This window comes from Myotis daubentonii, chromosome 1 (assembly GCF_963259705.1).
Source record: "Myotis daubentonii chromosome 1, mMyoDau2.1, whole genome shotgun sequence".
Taxonomy (NCBI): Eukaryota; Metazoa; Chordata; class Mammalia; order Chiroptera; family Vespertilionidae; genus Myotis; species Myotis daubentonii.
The window spans coordinates 66,262,604-66,289,329 of record NC_081840.1 but is presented as its reverse complement, the minus strand read 5'-3'; the positions used below and the strand labels follow the sequence as shown (position 1 = coordinate 66,289,329).

The 26,726-nt window shown below is 42.8% G+C and overlaps 2 protein-coding genes across 4 annotated transcripts in view; one reads left to right on the top strand and one right to left on the bottom strand.

Annotated features, from left to right (window-relative positions):
* Positions 1 to 7,407, bottom strand: part of OIP5 (Opa interacting protein 5) — an 11,066-nt gene extending 3,659 nt beyond the window's left edge. Inside the window, exons 1-5 of one of the 3 annotated variants that reach the window (XM_059658742.1) lie at positions 7,033 to 7,407; positions 6,728 to 6,794; positions 1,909 to 2,031; positions 325 to 406; positions 103 to 196 (exon numbers count right to left, since the gene is read on the bottom strand). In XM_059658742.1, the coding sequence (XP_059514725.1) occupies positions 103 to 196; positions 325 to 406; positions 1,909 to 2,031; positions 6,728 to 6,794; positions 7,033 to 7,351 (685 nt within the window). In that variant the 5' untranslated portion in view covers positions 7,352 to 7,407. The remainder of the gene's footprint in view (positions 1 to 102; positions 197 to 324; positions 407 to 1,908; positions 2,032 to 6,727; positions 6,795 to 7,032) is intronic. The other 2 variants (XM_059658828.1, XM_059658802.1) reach the window with 2 other exon arrangements.
* Positions 7,408 to 7,512: 105 nt separating this feature from the next.
* Positions 7,513 to 26,726, top strand: part of NUSAP1 (nucleolar and spindle associated protein 1) — a 40,589-nt gene continuing 21,375 nt past the window's right edge. The window contains exons 1-4 of the mRNA XM_059657561.1: positions 7,513 to 7,816; positions 10,732 to 10,800; positions 17,922 to 18,065; positions 21,964 to 22,123. Coding sequence (XP_059513544.1) covers positions 7,724 to 7,816; positions 10,732 to 10,800; positions 17,922 to 18,065; positions 21,964 to 22,123 — 466 coding nt within the window. The 5' untranslated portion in view covers positions 7,513 to 7,723. The remainder of the gene's footprint in view (positions 7,817 to 10,731; positions 10,801 to 17,921; positions 18,066 to 21,963; positions 22,124 to 26,726) is intronic.

The window sequence follows — 26,726 nt, the reverse complement described above, 5'->3', positions numbered from 1 at the left end:
AAGAATTTTTAATTAGCCTGGTGCCGTGTGGCTTGGTTTGTTGGAGTGTCATCCTGTGCACCAAAAAGTCCCAGGTTTGATTCCCGGTCGGGCATGTAGTACCTGGGTTGGGTGTTAGATCCCCACTCAGGGTGTGTGGGAGGAAGCCAACTGATGTATCTCTTGCACATCCATGTCTCTCTTCCCCTTCCTCCCTCTTCAGAAAAAAAAAATCCATTAAAAAAATTGTTGGAGTATCATATCATTTCATCATTCCCAAGTTCATTGTTACAAATTATCAGGAGTTGTCTAGATTAAAGAATACACAAAATCATGAAATGTTACCTCTGCAATCTTTTCTGGTAGAGGCATGTTGTGAATATCCATCTCAGATGCATTTACTATGGCTTTTGTTTTTAAGAGATAGCTAGAGAGAAAATAGAAAATTATTATTACACCAGTTAAAATGATCAATGAAGCAAACTTGCCCTCTAAAGCAATATCTGTCAAGCAAAGACAGCCTGTATTTTGTAGAAAAAACAAATTATCAAGTAACAAATCATCAGAGAGACACTGTCCTCAACCCACCCCTTGCCAATCAGGAATACATGAGATAAAATTAACCCAGGAGAAACTAGAAAAAAATAAGGGTGATAGGAATAATCCTGGTGAGTATAAGCTTCATACTCCATTAGATCATGTAGCACAGCTAGAAGAAACAGAGTCACATTATGAAAAATAACTATCTGTTGGCTACCCAGAGCTATTCCTCAGTTCTTTGGTATTAACAGAATTTTGTTTAGGACAGCAGTGTGCCCAGTCCTAGGAGATGAACCATAACTGTTCTAAGCCAATTGTGGCAATCTTATTCCCTACTGTCACATACTTGCTGTCCTAGCTTAGGTGATCATGTGACATAGTGCTAATAAAAGATCATTCCTTTTACTCCCATACTTCCCATGGATTCAAATCTCAGCTCCTCTATCTCTCTGAGTCTCGGTTTTCTATCTTATGAACTTAGTGAGGTAAGCACAGCTCCTGGCACAAACTAGGTCATCAATGGCAATTTTTGTTCTTTTGTTTTTAATGATCAAGAAAAGACATTTTTTTAACCTATTGATTTTGAGAGAGAGAAACATTGATTTGTTGCTCTACCTATTTATACATTCACTGATTCTTTTTTTTTATAGACTTTTATTGATTTCAAGAGAGGAAGAGAGAGAGAAACCCGAAACCTGGTATGTGCCCTGACCAGGAATAGAAGCCTACACCTTTTGGTGTACAGGATGATGCTCCAACTGACTGAGACACACAGGCCAGGGCTTTTTTTTTTTTTTTTAATTGATCACAGAGAGAGGAAGGGAGGGAAAGAGAGAAAGCTAAAATCTTTTTTATGAGACACTGCCTGACTTGAACATCTTCTGTGGTGTGAACATTTTGCCTTTTCTGGAAGATCTTATAAGATTTATTTGATAAAGAACATCTAGCCCTAGCCAGTTTTGCTCAGTGGATAGAGCGTTGGCCTGCAGACTGAAGGGTCCCAGGTTGAATTCTGGCCAAGGGCACATGCCCAGGTTTCGGGCTCAATCCCCAGTCAGGGGCGTGCAGGAGGCAGCCAATCAATGATTCTCTCTCATCATTGATGTTTCTATCTCTCTCTCCCTCTTCCTTCCTCTCTGAAATCAATAAAGAAATATATTTTTTAAAAAAAGAACATCTATGTCGCTCTGGCTGGTGTGGCTCAGTTTGTTAGGAGTCCTCCTGTGCACAAGAAGCGTTGTCAGTTCGATTTCCAATCTAGACACATGTCTGGGTTACAGGCTCCATCCCTGGTAGGGGGCATGCAGGAAGCAGCCAATTGATGTTTTCCTCTCACATCAATATTTCTTTCTAAAAATCAATTTTAAAAAAAAGAGTAAGTCTACTCACCATTCCATTTTGTCACTGGAAAGGCAGAAGTGACCTTTCAATGCAGCCAGGGCAGCATGGGTAGAATACAGATGGAAACCAATGGGAACCCCACAAGAACTACAGAATAAAAGGTTGTAAGTGCTGGAGGGGGAAAAACACAGAATACGGGTAAGAAAGAAAATCTGTAAATACAAGATAACCAGCATCTGAATGCATTCCTAAGAACTATGCTATAATAGGAATGTCACATTCAAGAAAGTTTAACTCAGCCCTAGCAGGTTTGGCTCAGTGGATAGAGCGTTGCCCTGCAGACTGAAGGGTCCCAGGTTCAATTCCGGTCAGCGGCACATGCCCAGGTTATGGGCTCATGCAGGAGGCAGCCGATCAATGAGTCTCTCTCATCATTGATGTTTCTATCTCTCCCTTCCTCTCTGAAATCAATAAAAATATATTAAAAAGCCCTAACCAGTTTGGCTCAGTGGATAGAGCATCGGCCTGTGGACTGAAAGGTCCCAGGTTCGATTCCGGTCAGGGGCATGTACCTTGGTTGCGGGCACATCCCCAGTAGGAGGTGTGCAGGAAGCAGCTGATCGATGTTTCTCTCTCATTGATGTTTCTAACTCTCTATCCCTCTCCCTTCCTCTCTGTAAACAATCAATAATATATATATATTTAAAACAAGAAAAAAAAAGAAAGGTTAACTCAGACTTTAATATAATTACACCCTAGATTACAGATAACCTTGTGTATTCTGGCCACAACAGAAATCATGGATGCAGAACTAAGAAAAGTAATTTACATCTGAAAAGCAGAAAGAGAGCTAACTAATCAGATTAACATTTAAACATATAAAACTATATAAAACTATTTAAATTAGCTACCATGACAAAATCAAGTTGACCTGGGCTTACTAAACAATTTATTAATAGAATTCAAATCAGGATTTTTATTGTGCAGATAAAACAAAAAACTTTAAGGAAAGGAATCCACCTGGCCGATATGGCTCAGTGGTTGAGTGCACCATGCACCAAGAGGTCCCCGGTTCTATCCCCAGACAGGGAATTTGCCCGGGTTTTGGGCTCGAACACCAGTAGGGCTTACAGGGGGCATCCAATCGATGTTTCTCTCTCATGAATGTTTCTATCTCTCTATCCCTCACCCTCTAAAAAAATTAAATAAAAGAAATCCTATTACCCTCACAAGCCATCAATTTTCTTTTCCTTCATCCTCTGAAACATTACTGGGTGAAGAATCGGGAAATATTGATTTTAGTTCTAGTTATACCACTTGGGTAAGTCACTTACCATATTTGCTGGTAACAAATATATAACAACATCCAGCTCTAGCCAGTTTGGCTCAGTAGACAGAGCATCAGCCTGGGGACTGAAGGGTCCCAGATTAAATTTCAGCCAAGGACACATGCCTGGAATGCAGGCTCAATGCCCAGTAGGGGACATGCAGGAGGCAACCAATCAATGATTCTCTCTCATCATTGATATTTCTATCTCTTTCTCCTTATCCCTTCCTCTCTGAAGTCAATAAAGAAATATTTTTTTTTCAAAAAGACATATATGGGTCATTAAAAAAAAAAAAAAAAGAACGTCCAAATATTACAAAGAAATGTTTTAGGAAAAAATAAACTGTTTAATAATGCATGTACTGACAGCAATTTTATTTATTGTTTGTTTTTTATATATATATTTTTATTGATTTCAGAGAGCAAGGGAGAGGGAAAGAGAGATACAAGTATCAATGATGAGACAGAATTATTGATTGGCTGCCTCCTGCACATCCCTACGGGGGTCAAGTCCACAACCCAGGCATGTGTCTTTTGTGTGTTTGTGTGTGTGTGTGTGTGTGTGAATTACATTTCAATAATGCCAATTGTTGGAAACAAATTTCAGAAAAGAACAAAAATTACCTGCAGCCCTAGTGATTTAATTTTCAATGGAAACATTTTGCGGGTAGAATTTAATTGCCAATGGAATTGTCTTAACTATAAGAATGTAATCTTCTGCTGATTACTGAGTTACATGCAACCTGAAACATGGTATGATCATAAAACAATGTTCAAAATACAGATTATTCAAAATAGCCAATGTAAGACCAAGTATCATTGAGGGCAGCAACTAGAATTCTCATACACTCCTCCTGTTTTCAAAAGCAAACTATTTTGCACTATCTTAACCTTAAACATACTAATCACCTATGGACTTAGCAGTTCCATGTGTGGGTATCTGATAAAAATAAGTTCTATGTCCATCAAATGAACTACACAAGAATTGCATAGATGCATTATTCATAATATTTCTAAATGGGAAACACATCAAATACTCAAAAACAAACATGGAAAAATAAATTTTAGTATATATTTTTTCAAAATTGTAGTACAGTATAGTCACAAAATGGAATACCACTCAGCAATAAAAATTGAACTACTGTGACCCACAACAATATAGATAAATCTCATAGACAACGTTGAACAAAAAATACCAGACACCATATTCCATTCAAATAAAGTTGAGAATATACAAAACAAATCTAAGTCGGTATAAATCTCCTTTCTAAGATGATATTCAGAGAGCTTCTGCCTCTGACTCCACATGATCCAATTCCAAACAGGCTACCACTCCTTCCCTCCGTTCCCTTTGGGTGGGAAAAGGACACTCCCGTAAAGGATAAGGAGTGTCTCAATTGGGAAAGAGGAGCAACAGACCTCTTCCTGGTTACTAACTAAGGCAACTAAGAAGTCCTATCCCTTAGCCCAGCTGGTCTGGCTCAGTGGTTGAGTATTGACACATGAACCAAGAGGTCACTAATTCGATTCCTGGTCAGGGCACATGACTGGGTTGTGGGCTCGATCACCAGTAGGGGGCGTGCAGGAGGTAGCCAATTGATGTTTCTTTCTATCCCTCTCCCTTCCTTTCTCTCTAAAAATCAATAAACATATTTTTTTAAAAGACTAAAAACATTTTACAAAAAAAAAAAAAAAGAATTCCTATAATTTAACCCTAAAACTGAATCAAACTGGTCAGAATGAATTGTCTTGCTGTTAACACCAACACTCCAAGTTGAGGAGCCTTGTTATACTAAATCCACTGAGTACTGTTGTTACTTATAAATCATAATAACAGGCAAGAAGCAAAGTTTACTAGGTGATATATTACTGCCCCCTTATGCTCAATGAGTACATACCAAGACCCCCAGTGGATGCCTGAAACCATGGACAGTCCTGAACCCTATGTTTTTTCATATACAAACATACACTTTTGGCAGATCTGAACAGCCAGCATGACTACTCTTGCACTTTGGGCCCATTACTAAGTAAAATCAGAATTACTTGAACACAAGCACAGACATTGTGACAGTTGATCTGATGATCAAGCCAGCTAGTAAATAACTAACCATGAGTTAGTATATACAGCGTAGATACGCGGGACAAAAGGGTAGGATATTGTGAGATTTCACACTATTTAAAATGATGCACAACTTAAAACCTATAAATTGTTTATTTCTGGAATTTTTCATTTAATATGTTCAGACTATAGTTGACCTTGGGTAACTGAAATCGTGAAAAACGAAACCATGGATAAGGGGGACAGCCAACTGTATTCAAGTAAATAACATTCAAACCTGTTTTCCTCCTAGTTTCCTGGGTTACAGCAGAATTAGTCCTGCCATTGCTTATTACAAATGCCAGGTTACATGCAAACTTAAAAGTCCTAGTTATCTCAAAGGACTGTGGTTTCTAGTAAGTTATTATCACTATACACCAAAATATAATTTTCTTGCCCTGGCTGGTTTGGCTCAGTGAATAAAGCATCGGCCCAAGGACCGAAGGGTCCCGGGTTCGATTCCAGTCAAGGGCAGGTACTTTGATTGCAGGTTCCTTGGCCCTAGTCAGGGTTCAAGCTGGAAGGCAACCAATTGATGTGTCTCTCTCACATGGATGTTTCTCTCTGTTTTTCCCTCTCCCTTCCACTCTCTCTAAAAATCAATGAAAGCCCTAACTGGTTTGGCTCAGTGGATGGAGCATTGGCCTGCGGACTGAAGGGTGCCGGGTTGGATTCGGTCAAGGGCATGTTATCTTGGTTGCGGCTTATCCCCAGTAGCGGTATGCAGGAGGCAGCTGATCAATGTTTGTCTCTCATTGATGTTTCTAACTCTCTATGCCTTTCCCTTCCTCTCTGTAAAAAAAAAATCAATAAAATATATTTTATTTTTTATTTATTTATTTTTAAACATTTTATTGATTTTTTTACAGAGAGTTAGGGAGAGGGATAGAGAGTTAGAAACATCAATGAGAGAGAAACATCGATCAGCTGCCTCCTGCACACCCCCTACTGGGGATGTGCCCGCAACCAAGGAACATGCCCTTGGCCGGAATCGAACCTGGGACCCTTCAGTCCACAGGCCGACGCTCTATCCACTGAGCCAAACCGGTTAGGGCAATAAAATATATTTTAATAAATAAAATACATTTTAAAAAAATAAATAAAAACCAATGGAAAAATATCCTCGGGTGAGCATTAACAAAAACAAACAAAGCAACAACAACATAATTTTCTCCCTTTTCCTCTACTAGACATACCTTCTTAGCCTCACTCTACTTGCACAAGCCACTAGGGATATGTGGCCCTCAAAGAGATCTTAAAATCTATCCACAAATACAGCTTTTCCATCGATTATTGCTTCAAGTTCGCAGAAGACAAACAGGTAAAAGGAACATGCTTCCAATAGACGGTATGGGCGGAATAAACTTTTCTTCCAGCGCAAGATCGCTCCTCGGAATCATTAAGTCAGGCACTGGAGACCGATCACGAGTCTCAGCACGTACCTGCCTTTGAGTAAACCTTCAATGCCAACCAGGAAGGGCGCTTCCAAAACAACGTTATTTGTAACCCCTGTGAAGAATTAAAAAAAAAAAAAAAAAAAAAAGCGGTCAGACCAGTACCTGTGCGGCCTTGAAGGGAAAACCTACTCCTCCAGGCAGGCTCATCATGGCCACAATAATCAAGAACAGTTTCCCCCAATTTCCAGATATTCATTCCGTTTTCTTCCCCAACCGGCTCTCGGCCACCCCACCCGGGGCCTCCCCACCTGGGGCCCCCTCCGCCTTCCCCAGACGCCGCCCGCACTCACTGGAGAAGACCACGGCCCCGAGGGCCCGCGAGAGGTCCCAGGCGAGGTGCACCGAGTCGGCGAGCACGGCGTGGCATCGCGCGCACTGGAACACCGCGCACCTCTCGGGCCGCAGCCAGGCCGGCAGCCGCGGGCCGGAAGGCGGCTCCTCCGTCCCCAGCCCTGCGGAACCGAGCGGCGAGGACCCCTTCACCACCTGCGTGTCCCACTCCATGGAAGTCGTTAAAGAGGATCCGTCAGCTGTTTTAGTGCCATCACAAAAGTCAGCCTCCCGCAGCTTTGCATACCGAGAGCGATGCCGCCGCGGCGGAGCAGCCATCTTCCCGCGGCCGCCACCGCCGGGATTTCGAACGCGCACCAGGCCCCGCCCCAAACACTGGTCCTGCGTCTTCATTGGACGCCGCGAGCCCGGGGCCCTGCAGCGCAGGCGCGGCCTGGACACGCCCTTCGGCCCCGAAGCATCGGTGAGGGGTGGGATAGAATGTGCGTTTGATGAGGGGATCAGCCTTTCTATTGGTCACCTCCAGGAAACCCCGCCTCCGGTACATTTTTAACCAATGGAAGTGCAGCATTCTTAATTTAAACTGTGTATAAATCTTGGCTGGGTCAACGACTGTAGTGCGCCTGAGTTTTGAACCGCGCGCCGGAGTTTGGAGGGTACTTCGCCTGGTTACCTGGATCGCAGGTCGGGATGACCGTCCCCTCCCTCGAGGAGCTGGACTCCTTCAAGTACAGTGACTTGCAGAACTTGGCTAAGAGTCTGGGCCTCCGGGCTAACCTGAGGGTAAGGAGCGGGCGGTACCGAACGGTAGCGGGTGGGGCAGGCTGAGCGGCCTTGCGGAGAAGCGGTGGGGAGGGACCGAGCGGGCCCCTGGGGTGAGGGAGCAGGTATGGTTCTCGAGTATCCTTTCAACTGCAAAAGTGGGGCGGAAGGGGAACCATATTCTTCACCTGATTTTGAGGCTGACTTTTCTGGGGGCTCCCATAGGCCTCGGCTTCAAAAGGTTTTGTTTGGTTTGGTTTTATTGGAAATGCGCTGTGCTACTTCCCAGGGCATCAATTACGAAATGCAGGCCCAGAAAGCTCAAGGAACGCTCTAATGCCCATTAATTGGTAGGCAGTCGCGGAAATAACTGCCTTGGCTTTTGGAAAATTCAACATAGGAGCACTTATATAATTTGTAATAGCACCCAGAATCTCTTAATACTTTATTGGGGGACCTGGAGGAAAGGATGGTTTTTAAGGGACCATCCCTATGGACACATTTTTATAACTCAGCCTTGATCTGGAATGATCGTTCATTTATTAATCACTATTGTGATAGTGTTTCCAAACCAGTAAGGTCTTTGACTCCGAGGCTGCAAAATGTTGGAGGGAAAGGTGGAGATTCAGTTTGACATTGGGTTTCTGTATTAGATTCTAGTGGCATTTTCTCATATAATGCTAATGTATACTCTGGAGATTTGTTCTTATGGCCTTTAAATGGTTTAAACAAAATAATCAGTGCTCAGGTATCTGTTGTGGCAGACTAATAAAGGCGTGTCTTTGGAGATACTTCTGAGCTATGATGTTTAATGGTTCCCTAGTACTTCGTAAACAAAGCTGAATACCTTAGGCTTTTTGCAATCTGGCTAGAATCTTTTATCCAAGACTGCATCAAAACTTGGTACCTTTGCCCATCTTTATTGCCTTTGCTAATTTTGACCCTTCGGCCTCAGATCACCTCCTTCCTCTTGTCTTCTTTATCTGCATGAATCATTTCCATTTATTCTTCTTTTCCCCTTTTTATTTAATTTATTGGGGTGACATTGGTTAATAAAATTAAATAGTCTTCAGGTGTACAATTCTGTGATACATCATCTGTTTATTGTGTGTTCACCACCCCAAATTAAGTCTCCTTTCATCAGCCTTTACCTTCCCAGACCCTCTTCTATTTCCCCCATTCCTCCTTTTCCCTCTGGTAATCACCATACTGTTGTCTGTCTGAGTTTTGTTTTCTTTTGGATTTTGCTTAATCCCTTCATCTTTTCCACCCAGCCCTGCAACTCCCCTCCTCTCTATCATGGTCCCACTGAACTGTCATCACTGCCTTGATGCACACCATCCCCTCCTCTTCATTTCCTCAGCCACAGGTCCACCACCCCAGTAACCCCAGGAGCCCTCTGTGCTTTGAAACAGTTTAGTTTTAAGTACTGTCTCTGAGCCTTGCAGGCTTCCACCTCGTACTCTGGCTGTGTGTGTGTGTGTGTGTGTGTGTGTGTGTGTGTGTTATCTTCTCTACTAAAAGTTAAGTTCCTTGAACTGGGATCTTTTCATCCTTCCACCTTGGAAGCCTTCACAGTACTACTAAGTCAGTACGTTTTATATAGAAGATGCTGAGGATTTATTCAGACTGTTATTGACACCGACTTTTTGGCAGTGCACCACAGGATAGCGAGAAATTTACAGAAGAGGTTTCTACCTGAGTTCAGTGCTCTGACAGAAAGGCCCCACAACCACTTGGATCTCTAAAGAGCTATTGCAAGTTTAGATCTTTTTCTGAAAGTCCCACCCATCATTGTCTCTTGAGGCACCTGATCTGAGGTAGTTAATTAATCATCTGTTTTCATAGAGGTGGAGTAGTACAGTATTTGTTACTATAGACCCCATTGCCTGCCTTGCACACAGTATCTGGCACATAGTAGGTGTCAAATATTTTTTGAGAGGTACAATTCTCAGGCAGATTTGATTGTACAAGACTTATAGCCAATGATAAGACACCTTTGACATGGAGAAAATTAAATTTGGACTAGGTATTAAATTCTAGATATTGTTAATTTTATTCAGTATGATAATGGTATTGTGGCTATGTTTCTCTGTTATTTTTTTACTAGTAAGTCCTTATCTCTTGGTAATACCAATTATTTACAGGTGAAATGTTATGATGCCTTGGATTTGCTATGAAGTCCTTGGGGGTTGTAACATGGGGGTCCATTACACTAGTCTCTACTTTTGTATGTATTTGAAATTTTCCATAATTAAAATATTTTAAATTATTTATAGTTGGTGCAGCCCAGGAGCTCCTTAAATCAATTGCCTTTTTAAATTCCAAGTACATAGCAAAAATGAATAAATTGCTCCAAGAAATTAACAAGATTTAGTTGGTTTTTAAAAAAATATATTTTATTGATTTTTTACAGAGAGGAAGGGAGAGAGATAGAGAGTTAGAAACATCGATGAGAGAGAAACATCGATCAGCTGCCTCCTGCACATCTCCTACTGGGGATGTGCCCGCAACCCAGGTACATGCCCTTGACCGGAATTGAACCTGGGACCTTTCAGTCCACAGGCCAACGCTCTATCCACTGAACCAAACCGGTTTCGGCAAGATTTAGTTATTTTTAAAAATGTAACAGTTACACCAGTCTGATAACATGCTGAAGTCTCTACCCTAATGGCAAGCCCAGCTGTGTTCTCTCATCCTGAGCTTCCTCATGCTGGCACTGACCCCACTGCGTTGTCCTTGCCTTTCCTTGTCTGATGTCACCGCTGTGAAGTCTGTGAGGGCCGGGACCAGTTCTGTTTCAGTCTTTATTTTATTCCCAGGGCCCACTGCTCAAAGGACATTTGATGAATACAAGAACAGAAAGAAATGTTCAATGTATCTGTTTGCTTATTTGATTTTTGACTCTACTGTTAAGAACTTTAACTTTCCTGCAGGCAGACAAGCTGCTAAAAGCCTTGAAAGCCCACCTGAAACGGGAAGCAAGAAAAGAAAATGGAAATCAGGTAAGTAAGGTTTTTTCATCACCTGTTTAGCAAAACAATCATGTTTAGATAATGAATGATACGCGTAATTAGTGATGTCTTTTAAGAGATACTGTTTATTACCAAAAAGATCATGATTGGTTATGGTGAGTCCTTTCATAAAAACTATTGGTTGTAAATGGTGAAAGTGCCTTGCAGCAAGTAATCTGTTGAATAAGATGTTCTTGTACAATTGCAAAAGTTAACTATTCAGTCGCCAAAAGTTGTAAGAGATAATTTGATATGAGTAGGGAAGGAACTAGATTCAAAGTCAGAAAAACCCAGGTTAAGTAGCAACTTTGTCATTTTCTTGTGTATCACCTGAGAAAACTCAGACTCCTTGATTCTTAGTTTCCCTGTTCTGAGTGAAAGAGGCTTGTAGCAAATTGTAAAGCACTGCTGATGGCAGAGGTTGTCATGGCTGCTTTAAATCTACACCACAGATTTCTGAGAGGGCATGCCGCCTGAAAGGATCAGTGAAGGCTTCATTGGGGCCAGGTTTCTTAACTTGGAATAGGGAAAGTGTTGAAAGGCCTTGTGGAACTGGGCCTTGGAGAGCATCTGTTATGTATCTGGAAATGAATATAAATATGAACTGAAAATCTAACTTCCTCTTCTCTGACTGTATACTCTCTGTAACTGTATTCCAAGTTATAAACATTTAAAATTCCTTTGATTCCAGGTTTTAATTAACTAAAAATAGACAACAAAAAAGAACTAATAGTTTTTACATCAACTAAATAATTTCATTTGTGTGTGTGTGTTTAAATGATTAAGGATACATGATTATAGTGCTATCTGAAATCCTGATTTACTTTGGATAGTAATTGATAAACTAAATTTAAAATGATCTATCATATTTTAAATTCAGCATCTCAGGAGCCATTCTTTTGAGTCCGCAGGCCGATGCTCTATCCACTGAGCCAAACCAGTCAGGGCATTCAAGGAGCCATTCTTTTTTAAAAAGTTACACAAGAGCAGGATGCTAGTCAACATTCAGTCAGATAGAGAATTCCTAAGTGGTGAATCTATCAATCTTGAGCTTAGATTGGTGGAAAAACCTGACGGACAAAAAGTTTATTTATCTAAGACTACAGGAGTCAGCACAATCCAAATACATGGCAAAGAGATCATCAATGTCCCCAAGGATAGACAAACGAGTAAGCTTCCAGACGCCCAAATCATTACCTAGGGAATGCCCAGGTGTGGATCATATCTGAGTGAGTGTGACATCAGACCTAATGGAAGCCTTATTCTCCCTCTAGAGGTCAGCCTTAACTAGCAATTGGAGCAGCTCTTTTTCTTTTTAATTTCAGAGAGGAATGGAGAGGAAGAGAAAGATAGAAACATCAATAATGAGAGAGAATCATTGATTGGCTGCCTCCAGCATGTCCCCTATTGGGAATCAAGCCCACAATCCAGGCATGTGCCCTGACCGGGAATTGAACCATGACCTCCTGGTTCATAGGACACTCAACCACTGAGCCACGCCTGCCGGGCCTTGGATTTAGACAAGTCTGTTATAGTTAGGCATGGCGCATTCAGGAATGAATACATCTTCGCTATCACTATTGGCCTCCCGACTAACATAGCATGGTTAAGGTGTGTGGGGTTAAAGACATCTCTGAGAGTTGTGCTAAGAGGCTTCTAAACCAGCTATAGCACCTATACTGCGAAGTGCTACTATGGGGCTGGATTAGAGGGTGGTGTGAATAACCACTTTAAAAGTATCTGTATATTCCAGTAATACATGGTGTAACCCGAAGGTACCACTTTTATAGTGGAAAATTTCTTCTTTTTCTTTTCACTGTCTTCCCCACAACTATTCGTGGAGTTGGGAAGTCAGATCCAGATAGTATCTTTCTACTCTCATATAAGTATCCCTGCTCCTTTGAAGTTATGCTCACCTATTCTCATTTCTTATCTGTTGGCCTTCCTGTTGCTTTCTGATGTTCACTGTCTTCTTGTCTTCCTCATCACCTCATGTCCTGACTTTATTTGGGGTGAATTCAAAGGTTCATCTGGATGTCTCTTACACCCTTGTCTCCTGGTTCCTTAACTCCTATGACTTTAGTTTCTGCTATTCATCAGCCATCCATTTCATTGAGCATATTCTGGACTTTATATCCCTTGGAACTATACTAGTTGGTAATATTTCACCTCTGACTAAAACCTTCCACTCTCTAAGCCTCCTTATTCTTTCACTCCCAACACATTTACTTTATTTATTTATATTTTTTTTATCGATTTCAGAGAGGAAAGGAGAGGGAAAGAGAGATAGAACATCAATGATGAGCAGGAAACATTGATCAGCTGCCTCCTGCACGCCCCTCACTGGGGATTGAGCCTGCAACCCGGGCATCTGCCTTTGACCAGAATCGAACCTGGGATGCTTCAGTCGGCAGCCCAATGCTCTATCTACTGAGCAAAACCAGCTAGAGCCCAACACATTTACTTTATACTGTGGTTCTCAATCCAGGTTGTGTGGGAAAATCATTTGGGGAGAATTATTTTTAAAAATATTGGTATATAGGCCTCACCAAAACCCAGGCCAACTAAATCACTCTCAGAGGGTGGGCTCCAGGTATTATAGTGAAATGGACTGAAAAGTCAGGATACAAAGCAGTCTATCCCCCACTTCCATGTGCGGCTAAAATATTAGAAGGTTTCTCTGTAAGGAAAGTAAATGGTTATCAAGCAAAGGGCTTCTGGCAATCAAGGATCCCCAGCACCATAGCCTCCTCCTAAGGAACCTACTAGATCAAGATTCCACCAGATAACGAGCACTCACATTCAAACTCCTAATGAGGTTTTTGCTCTGAAATATGAATAAAAGACCAATAGTCATAGGCATTTGAGGAAAGCCTGTAGTCAGAGTTTAAGGAAAAGAAAAAAATGACCCTAGGCTCTGGCTGGGTAGCTCTGTTGGTTAGCTCATCATCCCCAAACACCAAGGTTGTAGGTTTCATCCCTCAGTCAGGGCACATACAAGAATCAAACAATAGCCCGGCTAGGGTGCTCAGTAGTTGCACATCCACCGATGAACCAGAAGATCACAGGTTGATTCCCAGTCAGGGCACATGCCTGTGTTTCCAGCTCGATCCCTACTCAGTGGGGGGCATGTAGGAGGCAGCTAATCTGTGATTCTCATCATTGATGTTTCTATATCTCTCCCCCTCTCCCTTCCTCTCTGAAATCAATAAAAAAAATATTTAAAAAAATGAACCAATGAATCAATAAGTGGAACAACAAACTGATGTTTCTTTCTCTCTAAAATCAGTTTTTTTTAAAAAAATTACCCTAAACAAAACAAAGATGATACAGAAACCAAAATCTTTTTGTTTTAAAAAGTCTTACAATAACTTATTTATCAATAACTTAGAATCAAGCTACACAGAAAAGGCACAGATGATTCAGTTAAGATTACATAATAGGCTGTAAATGTTATCAACTTGGATGCTTAAAGAGAATAGATGACAGAAATTGAGAGGGGAAGGGAAGTGTAGGGATCTGCAGTTTACAAGTAGATGTATATAGTTGTGGAACAATATTTAAGGTCTTTAGTATATTTAAAGCTGCAAAGGTATCTAATTGAGTGATTAAAGTGGTATGATTCTGTTAGGAAGAACAATGGGGAGGTGAGGGATACAAATGAGATAAATTGTAGCACATGATAGGCACTAAATATAGTTATTGGAAATGTAAGTGGAAAAAAAAGAAAATATAAGTGAATATCTCATCAGCAAATCACTGGTGATATATAAGGAGGCACCTGAAATTAAGCTTGAGAAATAGGAAAGGTAGGCAGAGAACCAACTGCTTTTCATTATAATCTCTTTAGTAAATTTTTTTTTTTGGCCATATGTACATGTTTTTAATTAGTTTATTTTTAAAAATTAGAACTTTTAATTAGTTTATTTTAAAAAATTAGAACTTATGAATAAAAAAATTAGAAAAGCACCAAAAACAAACCAAACCTTTCCTTTATAGTCTACAGGTAAAAAAGCCTCCCCTCACGTGAGTATTTTCTAGTGCTTTTATCTTTTGATCTTTTACATTTAAATTTCTAATACATTCAGATTTCATTTGGGTGTGAGAGGATGATCGAGGTTCATTGCCCCCCCCCCCCCCAAAAAAAAATATTAAAAACAATTTTCTCAGCATCACATGTTGAATAATGAATCCAGCCTTCCCCGACAAATATGAAGTGTAACCATTATCACACAATGATTTAGTATAGAAGCAGGTCTGTTTGAGATGTTCTGGTCACCTGTACTGCACTGTTTTGACAATGTAGCTCTTTACTTTTAGTTTATGGTAGAGAAGTGCTGTCCTGACTTTACTCCTTATTTTCACCTTTGACAAGTTGCTTTGGACTCTCTAATCCCCCGTTTGCCCATCTGTGCACTGTAGATAATATTACCTATCTCATAAGCTTTGAGAAATAAATGAGATAATCAAGGTAAACAGTTCAATAAAGTTGGGATATTAGCTGTAATTATTATTAGTTATAGGGTACTGCCTAGTACATAGCATATATCAATAAATTCATGCACTTTTTTTAAAAAATATATTTTATTGATCTTTTACAGAGAGGAAGGGAGAGGGATAGAGAGTTAGAAACATTGATGAGAGAGAAACATCAATCAGCTGTCTCTTGCACACCAGCAACTGGGGATGTGCCCGCAACCAAGGTACATGCCCTTGATCGGAATCGAACCTGGGACCCTTCAGTCCGCAGACTGACGCTCTATCCACTGAGCCAAACCAGTTAGGGCTAAGATTTTTTTTTTTAATATATTTTATTGATGTTTTACAGAGAGGAAGGGAGAGGGATAGAGAGTTAGAAACATCGATGAGAGAGAAACATAGATCAGACGCCTCCTGCACACTCCCCACTGGGGATGTGCCCGCAACCAAGGTACATGCCCTTGACCAGAATTGAACCCGGGACCCTTGAGTCCGCAGGCTGACGCTCTATCTACTGAGCCAAACTGGTCAGGGCATGCACTTTCTTTTTTAACAGAATGCCAGGCATCCATTATATATACATATATATATTTTAAAATATATTTTATTGATTTTTTACAGAGAGGAAGGGAGAGGGATAGAGTTAGAAACATCAATGAGAGAGAAACATCGATCACCTGCCTCCTGCTCACCCTGCACTGGGATGTGCCCGCAACCAAGGCACATGCCCCCAACCGGAATTGAACCTGGGACTCCACACGCCGACGCTCTAGCCACTGAGCCAAACTGGTCAGGGTGTGTATATATCTACACTAATAAAAGAGAAACATGGTAATTGGCGTACGACCGCTCCCCTTTTCATTGGCTAATCAGCGAGATATGCAAATTAATTGTCAGCCAAGATGGTGGCCGGCAGCCAGGCAGCTTGAAACTAACATGAGGCTTGGTTGCCTCAGTGACCGAGGACTCCAACGTTCCCCACCTGCGGCTGCAGGCCTCTGAGCGGGCAGTTTAAGAAACTCTGTAACAAATATCACCAGACTTCAGCCAGCAGATTCGCAACATTGTAAGCAAAGGCCAGAAACCTACTTTCAGCCGCGGAGGCCTAAGAGCTGGAGCCAAGCCTCAAAGCTAAAGCTGGCCCAGAATAAAAAAAAAGAAAAAGAAAAAAAGGAGCGGTTGGGAGCTTCAGTCACCCCCAGCCTGAAAACAGCCCTCAGCCCCTCACCCAGACTGGCCAGGCACCCCAGTGAGGACCCCCACCCTGAAGGGTGTGTGACCAGCTGCAAACAGCCATCATCCCCTCACCCAGGCTGGCCAGGCACCCCAGTGGGGACCCCCACCCTGAAGGGTGTGTAACCAGCTGCAAACAGCCATCATCCCCTCACCCAGGCTGGCCAGGCACCCCAGTGGGGACCCCAACCCTGATCCAGGACACCCTTCAGGGCAAACCAGCCAGCCCCACCCTTGCACTAGGCCTCTACCCTATATAGTAAAAGGGTAATATGCCTCCCAGCACCGGGATCAGTGGAGCTATGAGGCCTCCTGGCACCGGGATAAGCGTGACAGGGGGCAGCGCCCAAACCCCCTGATCGCCCTGCAGCTCTGTGTGTGACAGGGGGTGGGGCCACAACCTCCCTATCCACCCTGCTCTGTTCGTGACAGGGGAAGGCGCCCCAACACCCTGATCAGCCCTGCTCTGTGCCTGATAGGGGGGAGCTCCCCAACCCCCCCCCCCACGGGCCCTGCTCTGTGTGTGACGGGTAGAGCCATAACCTCCCCATCGGCCCTGCCCTGAGTGTGAGAGTGGCGGCGCCCCAACCCCCTGATCGGCCCTGCTCTGTGCATGACAGGGTACAGAGCCCCCACTCCCCTGATGGGCCCTGCTCTGTGAGTGACAGGGGGCAGTGCCCCAACCCCCTGATTGGCCCTGCTCTGTGCGTGACCGAGGGTGTCGCCGCAACCTCCCCATCGACCCTGCCTTGAGTGTGACAGGGGACGGTGCCCCAACCCCCCAATCAGCCCTGCCCTGATCGTGACTGAGGGTGGCATCACAACCTCCCAATCTCCCTGCTCTGTGCATGACAGGGTGCGGCGCCCCAACTCCCCAGTCGGCCCTGCTCTGAGCCCGACCAGGGGCTGCACCTAGGGATTGGGCCTGCCCTCTGCCACCCGGGAGCAGGCCTAAGCCAGCAGGCCCGAGGGGTCCCAGACTGCGAGAAGGCACAGGCCGGGCTGAGGGACCCCCCCTCCCCCCCAGTGCACAAATTTTTGTGCGCCGGGCCTCTAGTATGTGTGTGTGTGTGTGTGTGTGTGTGTGTGTGTGTGTGTGTGTGTATGTGTATATATATATATTTTATAATATATTTTTATTGATTTCCGAGAAGAAGGGAGAGGGAGGAAGAGATAGAAACATCAATGGTGAGAGAGAATCATTGATCAGCTGCCTCCTGCATGCCCCCTACTGCAACCCAGGGATGTGCACTGTGACCTCCTGGTTCCCAGGTCAACGCTCAACCACTGAGCCACACTGGTTGGACGTAATATGTTTTTTATTCAGTTTAAATGCTCATTCTTTCTGAGTATTATGCCTCTATACAGAGGACATGGTAGATTAATATATCTCTTTTCAGGATGAAAGCCAAACTTCTGCATCCTCTTGTGATGAGACTGAGCTGCAGATCAGCAGTCAGAAACAAGCTGAGTGGGAACCAGCTGGTCATGTCACCAAGAAAAGGAGAAGGCGCAGGACTGTCCACAGCAATCCTGACTCCCAGGTAAATGGAGGTGTGCAAATGGAAAATAAGCCACCACCTGTGCCAAAATTGGCATATTCTTAGGGAATTTTTTGTCAATTCTCTTTTGCTATCCGTAGTGGTAAACACTGTTTGTTGTAAGCTCCATGAATGCACAACCCCAAGTCTAGGCTGCTCATCACCTTGCCCCAGGCACTTGCACTCAGGAAGCACTTGTTAAGTCTAAGCAGAGAGTAAATATTTGTTGAAGAAATACCAACCTTCATTAAGAGTTTCTTAAGTGAGGTGTAGTAAATACGAAGGAAAGAAACCGACATTAAATATGATATTCCCCCCTCTTTCCTAGCCTGTCTTAGACCTGGTGGTCACACTATTCTTAGTCTTATAGCAGCAAGGTCAGATGATTGCAGGGGCTTCCCTCACTTGCTTTGAGAGGACTCTGATTATATCATCCTTTCATTCAAACAATTTTTACAATGCTTAGTCCTAGTATTTATTTGCTAGCTTTGTACAGTCCCTTACTTGGTAGCCTATCGGGGTCTCTTAGTGTTAGTTTCTTGTACCTAAAAGAGTTAATCTTGCCATTTATGCCTTACATGGTCCCTAGTATCTCCTAGTCCCTGATTCACACTCTTGTGACACTTGATGGGGCAGAGAACCAAACCTGGCAATCGAAATCTTATTCTACTTTTCTTTAACACCTTTCCCCCTCAGCTAGGTACTCATCTTTTTTTTTTAAGTATTCATTTATATTTTTATTGATTTTTAGAGATAGTGGAAGAGAGGGGGAAAGGCAGAGATAAACATCGATTGGTTGCCTCCAGCACGTGCTCTGACCAAGGAGGAGCCTGCAACCGTGGTACATGCCCTTAACCATAATTGAACCTGGGACTCTTCAGTCCACAGGCCAAAACTCTTATCTACTAAGCAAAACCAGCTAGGGCTTGGTATTCATCTTTTGAAGGTAGTGATTACTTCTTTTTTTAAATATCTGACTATAAGCAATGTTTTCAATTTTTAATGGCATATTTTTAAATTGAGATATCATTGGCATATAAGATTAATTTAGTTTCAGGTGTATAATTGAATGATTCAATCTATTTTTGTATGTATTGGGAAATGAGCATCATAAATCTAGTTCATATCCATCACCATATATAGTTACAAAAATATTTTTCTTTTAAGATGTATGTATCCTCTTAGCAAGTTTCAAATGTGATGACTTCTTATTTATTATTTATTTATTTATTTACAGTGCTACTTTATTTATTTTTTTAATTAAATCTTTATTGTTCAGATTATTACAATTGTTCCTCTTTTTTCCCCCCATAGCTCCCCTCCACCCGGTTCCCACACACCTTCTGCCCTCACACCCCCCCCCACACACACTGTCCTCATCCATAGGTGCACAATTTTTGTCCAATCTCTTCCCGCATCCCACACACCCCTTTTCCCCGCAAGAATAGTCAGTCCACTCCCTTTCTATGCCCCTGATTCTATTATAATCACTAGTTTATTCTGTTCATCAGATTATTTATTCACTTGATTTTTAGATTTACTTGTTGATAGATGTGTATTTGTTGTTCATAGTTTGTATCTTTACCTTTTTCTTTTTCTTCCTCTTCTTAAAGAATATCTTTCAGCATTTCATACAATACTGGTTTGGTGGTGATGAACTCTTTTAGCTTTTCCTTATCTGTGAAGCTCTTTATCTGACCTTCAATTCTGAATGATAGCTTTGCTGGGTAAAGTAATCTTGGTTGTAGGTTCTTGGCATTCATCACTTTGAATATTTCTTGCCACTCCCTTCTGGCCTACAAAGTTTCTGTTGAGAAATCAGCTGACAGTCGTATGGGTACTCCTTTTAGGTAACTGACTGTCTTTTTCTTGCTGCTTTTAAGATTCTCTCTTTGTCTTGCTCTTGGCATTTTAATTATGATGTGTCTTGGTGTGGTCCTCTTGGGATTCCTTTTGTTTGGGGTTCTCTGCGCTTCCTGGACTTGGAAGTCTATTTCTTTCACCAGGTAGGGGAAGTTTTCTTTCTTTCTTTCTTTCTTTTTTTATTGCTTAAAGTATTACAAAGGGTATTACATATGTATCCATTTTATCCCCCCGCCCTAGACAGTCCCCTAGCCTCCCCTATCACCCAGTGTCTTATGTCCATTGGTTATGCTTATATGCATGCATACAAGTCCTTTAGTTGATCTCTTACCCCCCTACCTCCTGCCCCCCAACCCTCCCCGGCCTTCCCGCTGCAGTTTGACAGGTAGGGGAAGTTTTCTGTCATTATTTCTTCAAATAGGTTTTCAATATCTTGCTCTCTCTCATCTTCTGGCACCCCTATAATTCTGATGTTGGTACGCTTGAAGCTGTCCCAGAGGCTCCTTACACTATCTTCGTATTTTTGGATTCTTTTTTCATTTTGCTTTTCCAATTGGGTGTTTTTTGCTTCTTTGTATTTCAAATCTTTGACTTAATTCTTGCGATCCTCTAGGCTGCTCTTGGAACTCTGCATAATATCCTTTATTTCAGTCAGTGTATGCTTAATTTCTAGTTGGTCCTTTATCATCACCTCGAGGGTCTCACTGCATTTATCGGCGGTCTCACCAGACTTTTTGAGGGTCTTACTAAATTTATCGGCGGTTTCTAGAAAGTTCTTGATAAACCTTAAACGTGTGGTTTTGAACTCTATATCCAGTAGTTTTCTTTCTTCCATTTCTGTCATTTGTGACCTGTTTCTTTGTCTCCGCATTTTTTATGCTTCCCTGTGTTGGTAGAGTGGCTTTGTGTGCTACGTGTCCTATAGGGCCCAGTGGCTCAGCCTCCCCAATTACCTGTGGTGGACACTCTTGTTGCACCCCTTTGTGGGCTTTGTGCACAGTCTTGTTGTAGTTAAGCCTTGATTGTTGTAGGTATCACTGGGAGGAATTGACCTCCAAGCCAATTGGCTGTGAGAATCAGCAGTGTCTACGGTGGGAGAATTTCTGTGCTAGAGACACCCTTATGAGGCAAGACTTGCTTCAGTGGAGCTTTGGTGCTCACTGAGTCTGCCCCCTGAATGTGTCCCTTATGGATCTGAGGAGTTGTAATTGGATGGTCTCACTCTGACCACTGGGTACACTGGCTCCTGGATCTAAGGAGGTGCTAATTTAGCCTCTGCCTGAGGCTACCCAGCAGGAGTTACGAGGAGATCTGCAGATTCCCTTTCCTTGTTTGGGGTTTGGAGGTGCCCAAATGAGGCCCAGCTGTGAAGTAATGCAAGCTGCTGTGGGGCCTTGGGCCTTCTCTTGGAAGTTCTGGGTCTGTCTGGCCCAGCTGCAGTTTGTTAGGTAATTTTCATATTGCAAAGGGCCAGGGCATTCATATGCAAAAGCCTCTGCTCGCAGCCTGGGTGGGGCGGGGTCTCAGGGAATCAACAGGGCGGAGCAAGCAACTATGGCTGATCCTCAGTCCTGCCCTAAGGGGCCCTGTGTAATCTCTGCAAGCACCTTTGAGAGAAAGCCGCCCTCGAGTTCCGAGTTCTGCCTGCTGCTGGACAGTCCAGTTTCTCCCTGTATGAGTCTGGGTCCCCAGAGACTCACCTGGAACTGGAGTTCAGAGCAGTTGAGGGCTTGTGACTCCCTCCTGATTCAAAAAGACAGCCGCGTCCTCAGTTGCCAGTCCTTGCCGCGTGCGCCTCAGTATCTCTGCACTTCCGCACCTCCTCTGAGTCTCAGTGTGCTTTTCTCTTTCCTTCTAGTTGTATATTTTCCACTCAGCCAGCCTTCCTGTGGTTCTGGATGATGTCCGTTTTGTCTTTTAGTTGTAAATTTGAAGTGGTTGTGCGAGGCAGCAATTTCAGGTGTTTACCTATGCCGCCATCTTGATTTTTCTCTCTTATTTATTATTTAAATCATTTATTTCCCTTTTCCATTTGTAGCAGGATCATTCAGAGATAAAAGCAAGTGATCCCACTGAGTTCCAGAATCAAGAAAAGCAGGAAAACCAGGCTCTCACACCTGTTGCAGAAGTTCCATCTCCACCAGATGAGAGACAAGGAAACGAGAATGCAGTGTCCTCGGGAAATAGTGGAATAAATGGTATGCCAAGTAACTAAAAAAATCCAGAACTACTAGGGCAGCATGTGTCTTAGATTCCTATGATTGCTGTAATGAAGTGCTACAAATTGGGTGGCTTAAAATAACACATTTATTCTCTTACACTTCTGGAGGCTGGAAATCTGAAATCAAGGTGTCAGTAGGCCCATTCTCCTTCTAGACCAGGGGTGGGCAAACTTTTTGACTCGAGGGCCACAATGGGTTCTTCAACTGGACCGGAGGGCCGGAACAAAAGCATGGATGGAGTGTTTGTGTGAACTAATATAAATTCAAAGTAAACATCATTACATAAAAGGGTATGGTCTTTTTTTTTTTTTTTAGTTTTATTCATTTCAAAAGGGCCAGATTCGGCCCGCGGGCCGTAGTTTGCCCACGGCTGTTCTAGACCCTGGATAGAATCTGGCCTGGCCTAGTCTAACATTTAGTGGTGGCAATTGATCCTGTGTTTCTTGGCTTGCAGCTAAATTAGTCTGTTTTATGGCGTTCTCTCTGTCTTAAAGGACACTATTCTTGCCCTAGCCGGTTTAGCTCAGTGAATAGAGCATCAGCCCGTCGAGTGGGAGGGTCCCGTGTTCGATCCTGGTCAAGGGCATGTACCTGTGTTGTAGGCTCAATCCTCAGCCCTGGTTGGAGCATGAGTGGGAGGCAACCAATCAATGTGTCTCCCTGATATCAATGTTTCTCTCTCTCTCTCCATCCCTCCCTTCCACTTTCAAAATCAATGGGGGAAATATCCTCAGTTGAGGATTTAAAAAAGGACACCAGTCCTGTTGGATTAGGGTTTTCACCCTAATGACTTCATTTTAATTTGATGACATCTACCAAGAATCTATCTATAATAATAAAAGTGTAATATACTAATTAGACTGGACGTCCTTCTGGATGACCTTCCAGATGAAGCCAGGGCTGCGAGAGAAGCCCAGGTCCTGGGTGCCAGAGGGAAGCCAGTGCTGGTAGCCAGGGGAAGGAAGGCCCACTCTTGCAGAAATTTTATGCATCGGGCCTCTAGTTTACAAATAAGGTTATATCATGGTTACTGGAGGTTAATATCCTAGCATATCTTTTGGGGGGAATATAGTTCAACCCATAACACCATTTTATAGCACTTATAAAGGTTTGACAATTTAAGTAAAAGTTTGAACCAAATATAGTAGGCCATCATATCATCTTTATTAATTTTAAAAACCAGAATAAGAGTGGTAGCTGGGGAGTTTAGAGAATTGATCTCTACCCAGTGATGAGGAGAACCAGCATTTTGTTCATTAGTTCCTTCTGGCTTACTTCCAAGACAAGTGCAAATACCTATTTGCCTGATCAGGATAATTAAAAGGGAGCTGCAAAGTCTACCTTCCCAGTGGTGTGGCCTTTTTATTATGATATGTATATGTGTGTATGTGTGTGTGTATATATATATATATATATATATATATATATATATATATATATATATATATATATATATAAAACACTTATATGCAAATAGACCAAATAGCAGAACAACTGAACAACTGGTTGCTATGACAACCAGGGGGCGTGCACGGAACATGGCGGGCGTCGGCCATGGTGGGATGGCGGAGCAGGTCAGTGGGGGCGCCAGAACAAGGCGGGTGTCAGTCGCTGTCATTGGGGCGAGCCTCTCTTGGTTACTGAAAATTCTTTGCTCCCATGTGCCATGGTCCTGCCTGGTGCTTGCACCTGCTGCTGGTGCCAGCCCCGCTCACACCTGAAGCCAGCATCGGAGCTGCTGCTAGCACCTGCTGCTGGACCCCAATGCCAGCCCTGATCGCTCGGTGCCGTCAGCAGGTGCGAGCAGTGGCTGCCGGCCCCGATTGCCCCTGAGGGCTTCTCTACCTCCCCCTGCTCCTGAGGGGCCACTGGGGCAGCACCTGCTGCTGCACCCACTGACAGTGCCGGTCCTGCTCGCATCCCCTGCTGGTGTCAGCCCCAATGGCTCTGCGCCTTCAGTGGGTTTGAGTGTGGCCAGGGCCATTAGTGCGTTGGAGTGGCATCTGGCAGGAGCGGGGCTGCCTGCAGACAGGGGACCGGGAGCTATGGCTGGAGAGGCCGGGTGGCGGCACAGAGGATGGGCTGAGAACCGGCCCTGTGCCCGCCATAGCCTCGCAGCCCACAGTTCCTTTCAAGGTGCACAAATTCGTGCACTGGGCCCCTAGTGTTTGTATATCTTCTTAGATTCTAACCTCCTAAAAACCTCTTCCCGCCCTAACTGGTTTGGCTCAGTGGATAGAGCGTCGGCCTGCGGACTGAAGGGTCCCGGGTTCGATTCCGGTCAAGGGCATGTACTTGGTTGCGGGCACATCCCCAGTAGGGGGCGTGCAGGAGGCAGCTGGTCGATGTTTCTAACTCTCTATCCCTCTCCCTTCTTCTCTGTAAAAAATCAATAAAATATATTTTAAAAAAAACAAAAAACAAACAAACAAACAAAAAAAAAAACCTCTTCCCTAACCTTCTCAACTAAAAGTTTGTTTCAATAAGATCAGAAAACTTCAATTCTTGTATACCTAACAGGACTTCTGCTTTCTGATTTCCTTCCTGAGGAAGCCTGCCAATTGCAACAGTCAATTGCCTGGTCCAGGTCCAACAAGCATTTAAATGCAGAATTTCTAATGCTGAGCCTTCCCATTTCCCCCATAATTTTGCATTTCTTACTAAATACAGTTCCAGGAGGTCGAGGTTCTGATTCAGTAGGTCTAAGATAAGTCTGGGTGTCTGCAGTTTTCAATAAGCACCCCAGGTTTTACACTTCCCCTGTGGTGTTTTTTTTTTAATAATACTGACCCGAGGATATTTTTTCATTTTTTTCTTCTTCTTCTTCTTCTTCTTCTTCTTCTTCTTCTTCTTCTTCTTCCTCTTCCTCTTCCTCTTCCTCTTCCTCTTCCTCTTCCTCTTCCTCTTCCTCCTCTTCCTCCTCTTCTTCCTCTTCTTCCTCTTCTTCCTCTTCTTCTTCTTCTTTTTTAGAGAAAGAGAATGAAAGGGAGGGGGATTGAGAGAGAGAAACATCATTGTGAGGGAGACACATCAATTGGTTGCCTCCCACACGCACCCCAACCAGGGGCCAGGGATCAAACCTGTAATCAAGGTATGTGCCCTTGACCAGAATCTAACCCTTGACCCTTCAAACTGAGCCGAGGCTCTGACCACTGAGCAAAATCAACTAGAGCATCTTTGTCTTTTCATACATATGCCTCACATACCCATTTTAAAACCATGATTTAGAGAAAGTTGTTAGGAAGTATGACAAAGAGCCAAAAGTGGGGGTAGAATTACAAATGTCTGCTATTCCACCAATTATTTTATCCAGAAGATGTAGCTTTACGACTAAGTTTCGATGCCATAAAAAAACTGAGTATGGAACCATTAAGTCAGGTTTGACTAATGAAACATAAGCTGTTTGAAGGAGAAAAATTTGATCATATAGTTAATTTCTGGTGAGAGAATTTTTTTTTAACTTTTTATTTTGATATAATTTCAGACTTAAAGTTGCAAGAATAATACCAAGAATTCCTATGTCTTTTTCACCTAGATTTCCCAAATGTTAACACTACATTATTTCCTCTCTGTTTATATTTATGTATTTATGTGTATATGTATATACACATAAATATATGTGTATATATATATATAAATGTATATATGTATATATACATATATGTATTTATGTATATACATATACATGTGGTATACATTTGTTTCCTGAACTGTTTGAGAGTAAGCTGCAGATATGTGCTCATTTACCCTAAATCGGTGGTTCCCAACCTGAGGCACATGCCCCACAGGGGGGCAATTTGATTTTTAAGATTTTTAAGCAGGGACAATTTGAGAATGAGTTATTAATGAATTTTTTGCATTTCTTATGGTTCTAGGGGCCTCATATACAGTATCCTATATAATAAAGAGCTAATATGCAAATGGTAGTCACACTGTGACACCATAACAAATGATCAGCAGGGACCTGAGGCTGCGTGGCTCTGGGGCCGGGGTACCTGAAGCCGCGCCCCCCGCCCCGGCACCAGGATGTGAGGCTGCTTCTCCCATCTGGCGGGGCTTGACAGTGGTGGGGCCGGCCGGGTCTTGATGTTGTCCAATGGGGGTGGGGCCTGCTGGACACTTCTATTACAGAGAAAGGGTAAATAGCAATTTTAAAATATTTCCTCTAATTAATTCTCTTTTAATGGTACAAATTTCGTGTACTGGGCCACTAGTATAAATCTATATTGTGACATATTTATGCATTTCAGTTCTCTATTATATGTTTTGAAACTTTATTTGCTATTTTTTTATATGACTTCATATTTTTTTTAAACAATTTCTTAGTGATTTCCTCAGTGCTTCAGCTGTCCTTTCGTTCTTTTATTTTTTTCTTTCATGGATACCATGTTCTTTGGAAGCTTGTTTAGACCAAGTTAATGGCCTTTTAGGCTTCCTCCATGTGAATACGAGTTCACTTTTTGAATAATAAGAATTATATGTCATGGAGGGGGGGTGCATCAGGATTTTAGAGATGCTTAGGTGGGACATGGCCAAAAAAAGCTTGGGAACCACTGCCCAATATACTTCAGTGTGTGCT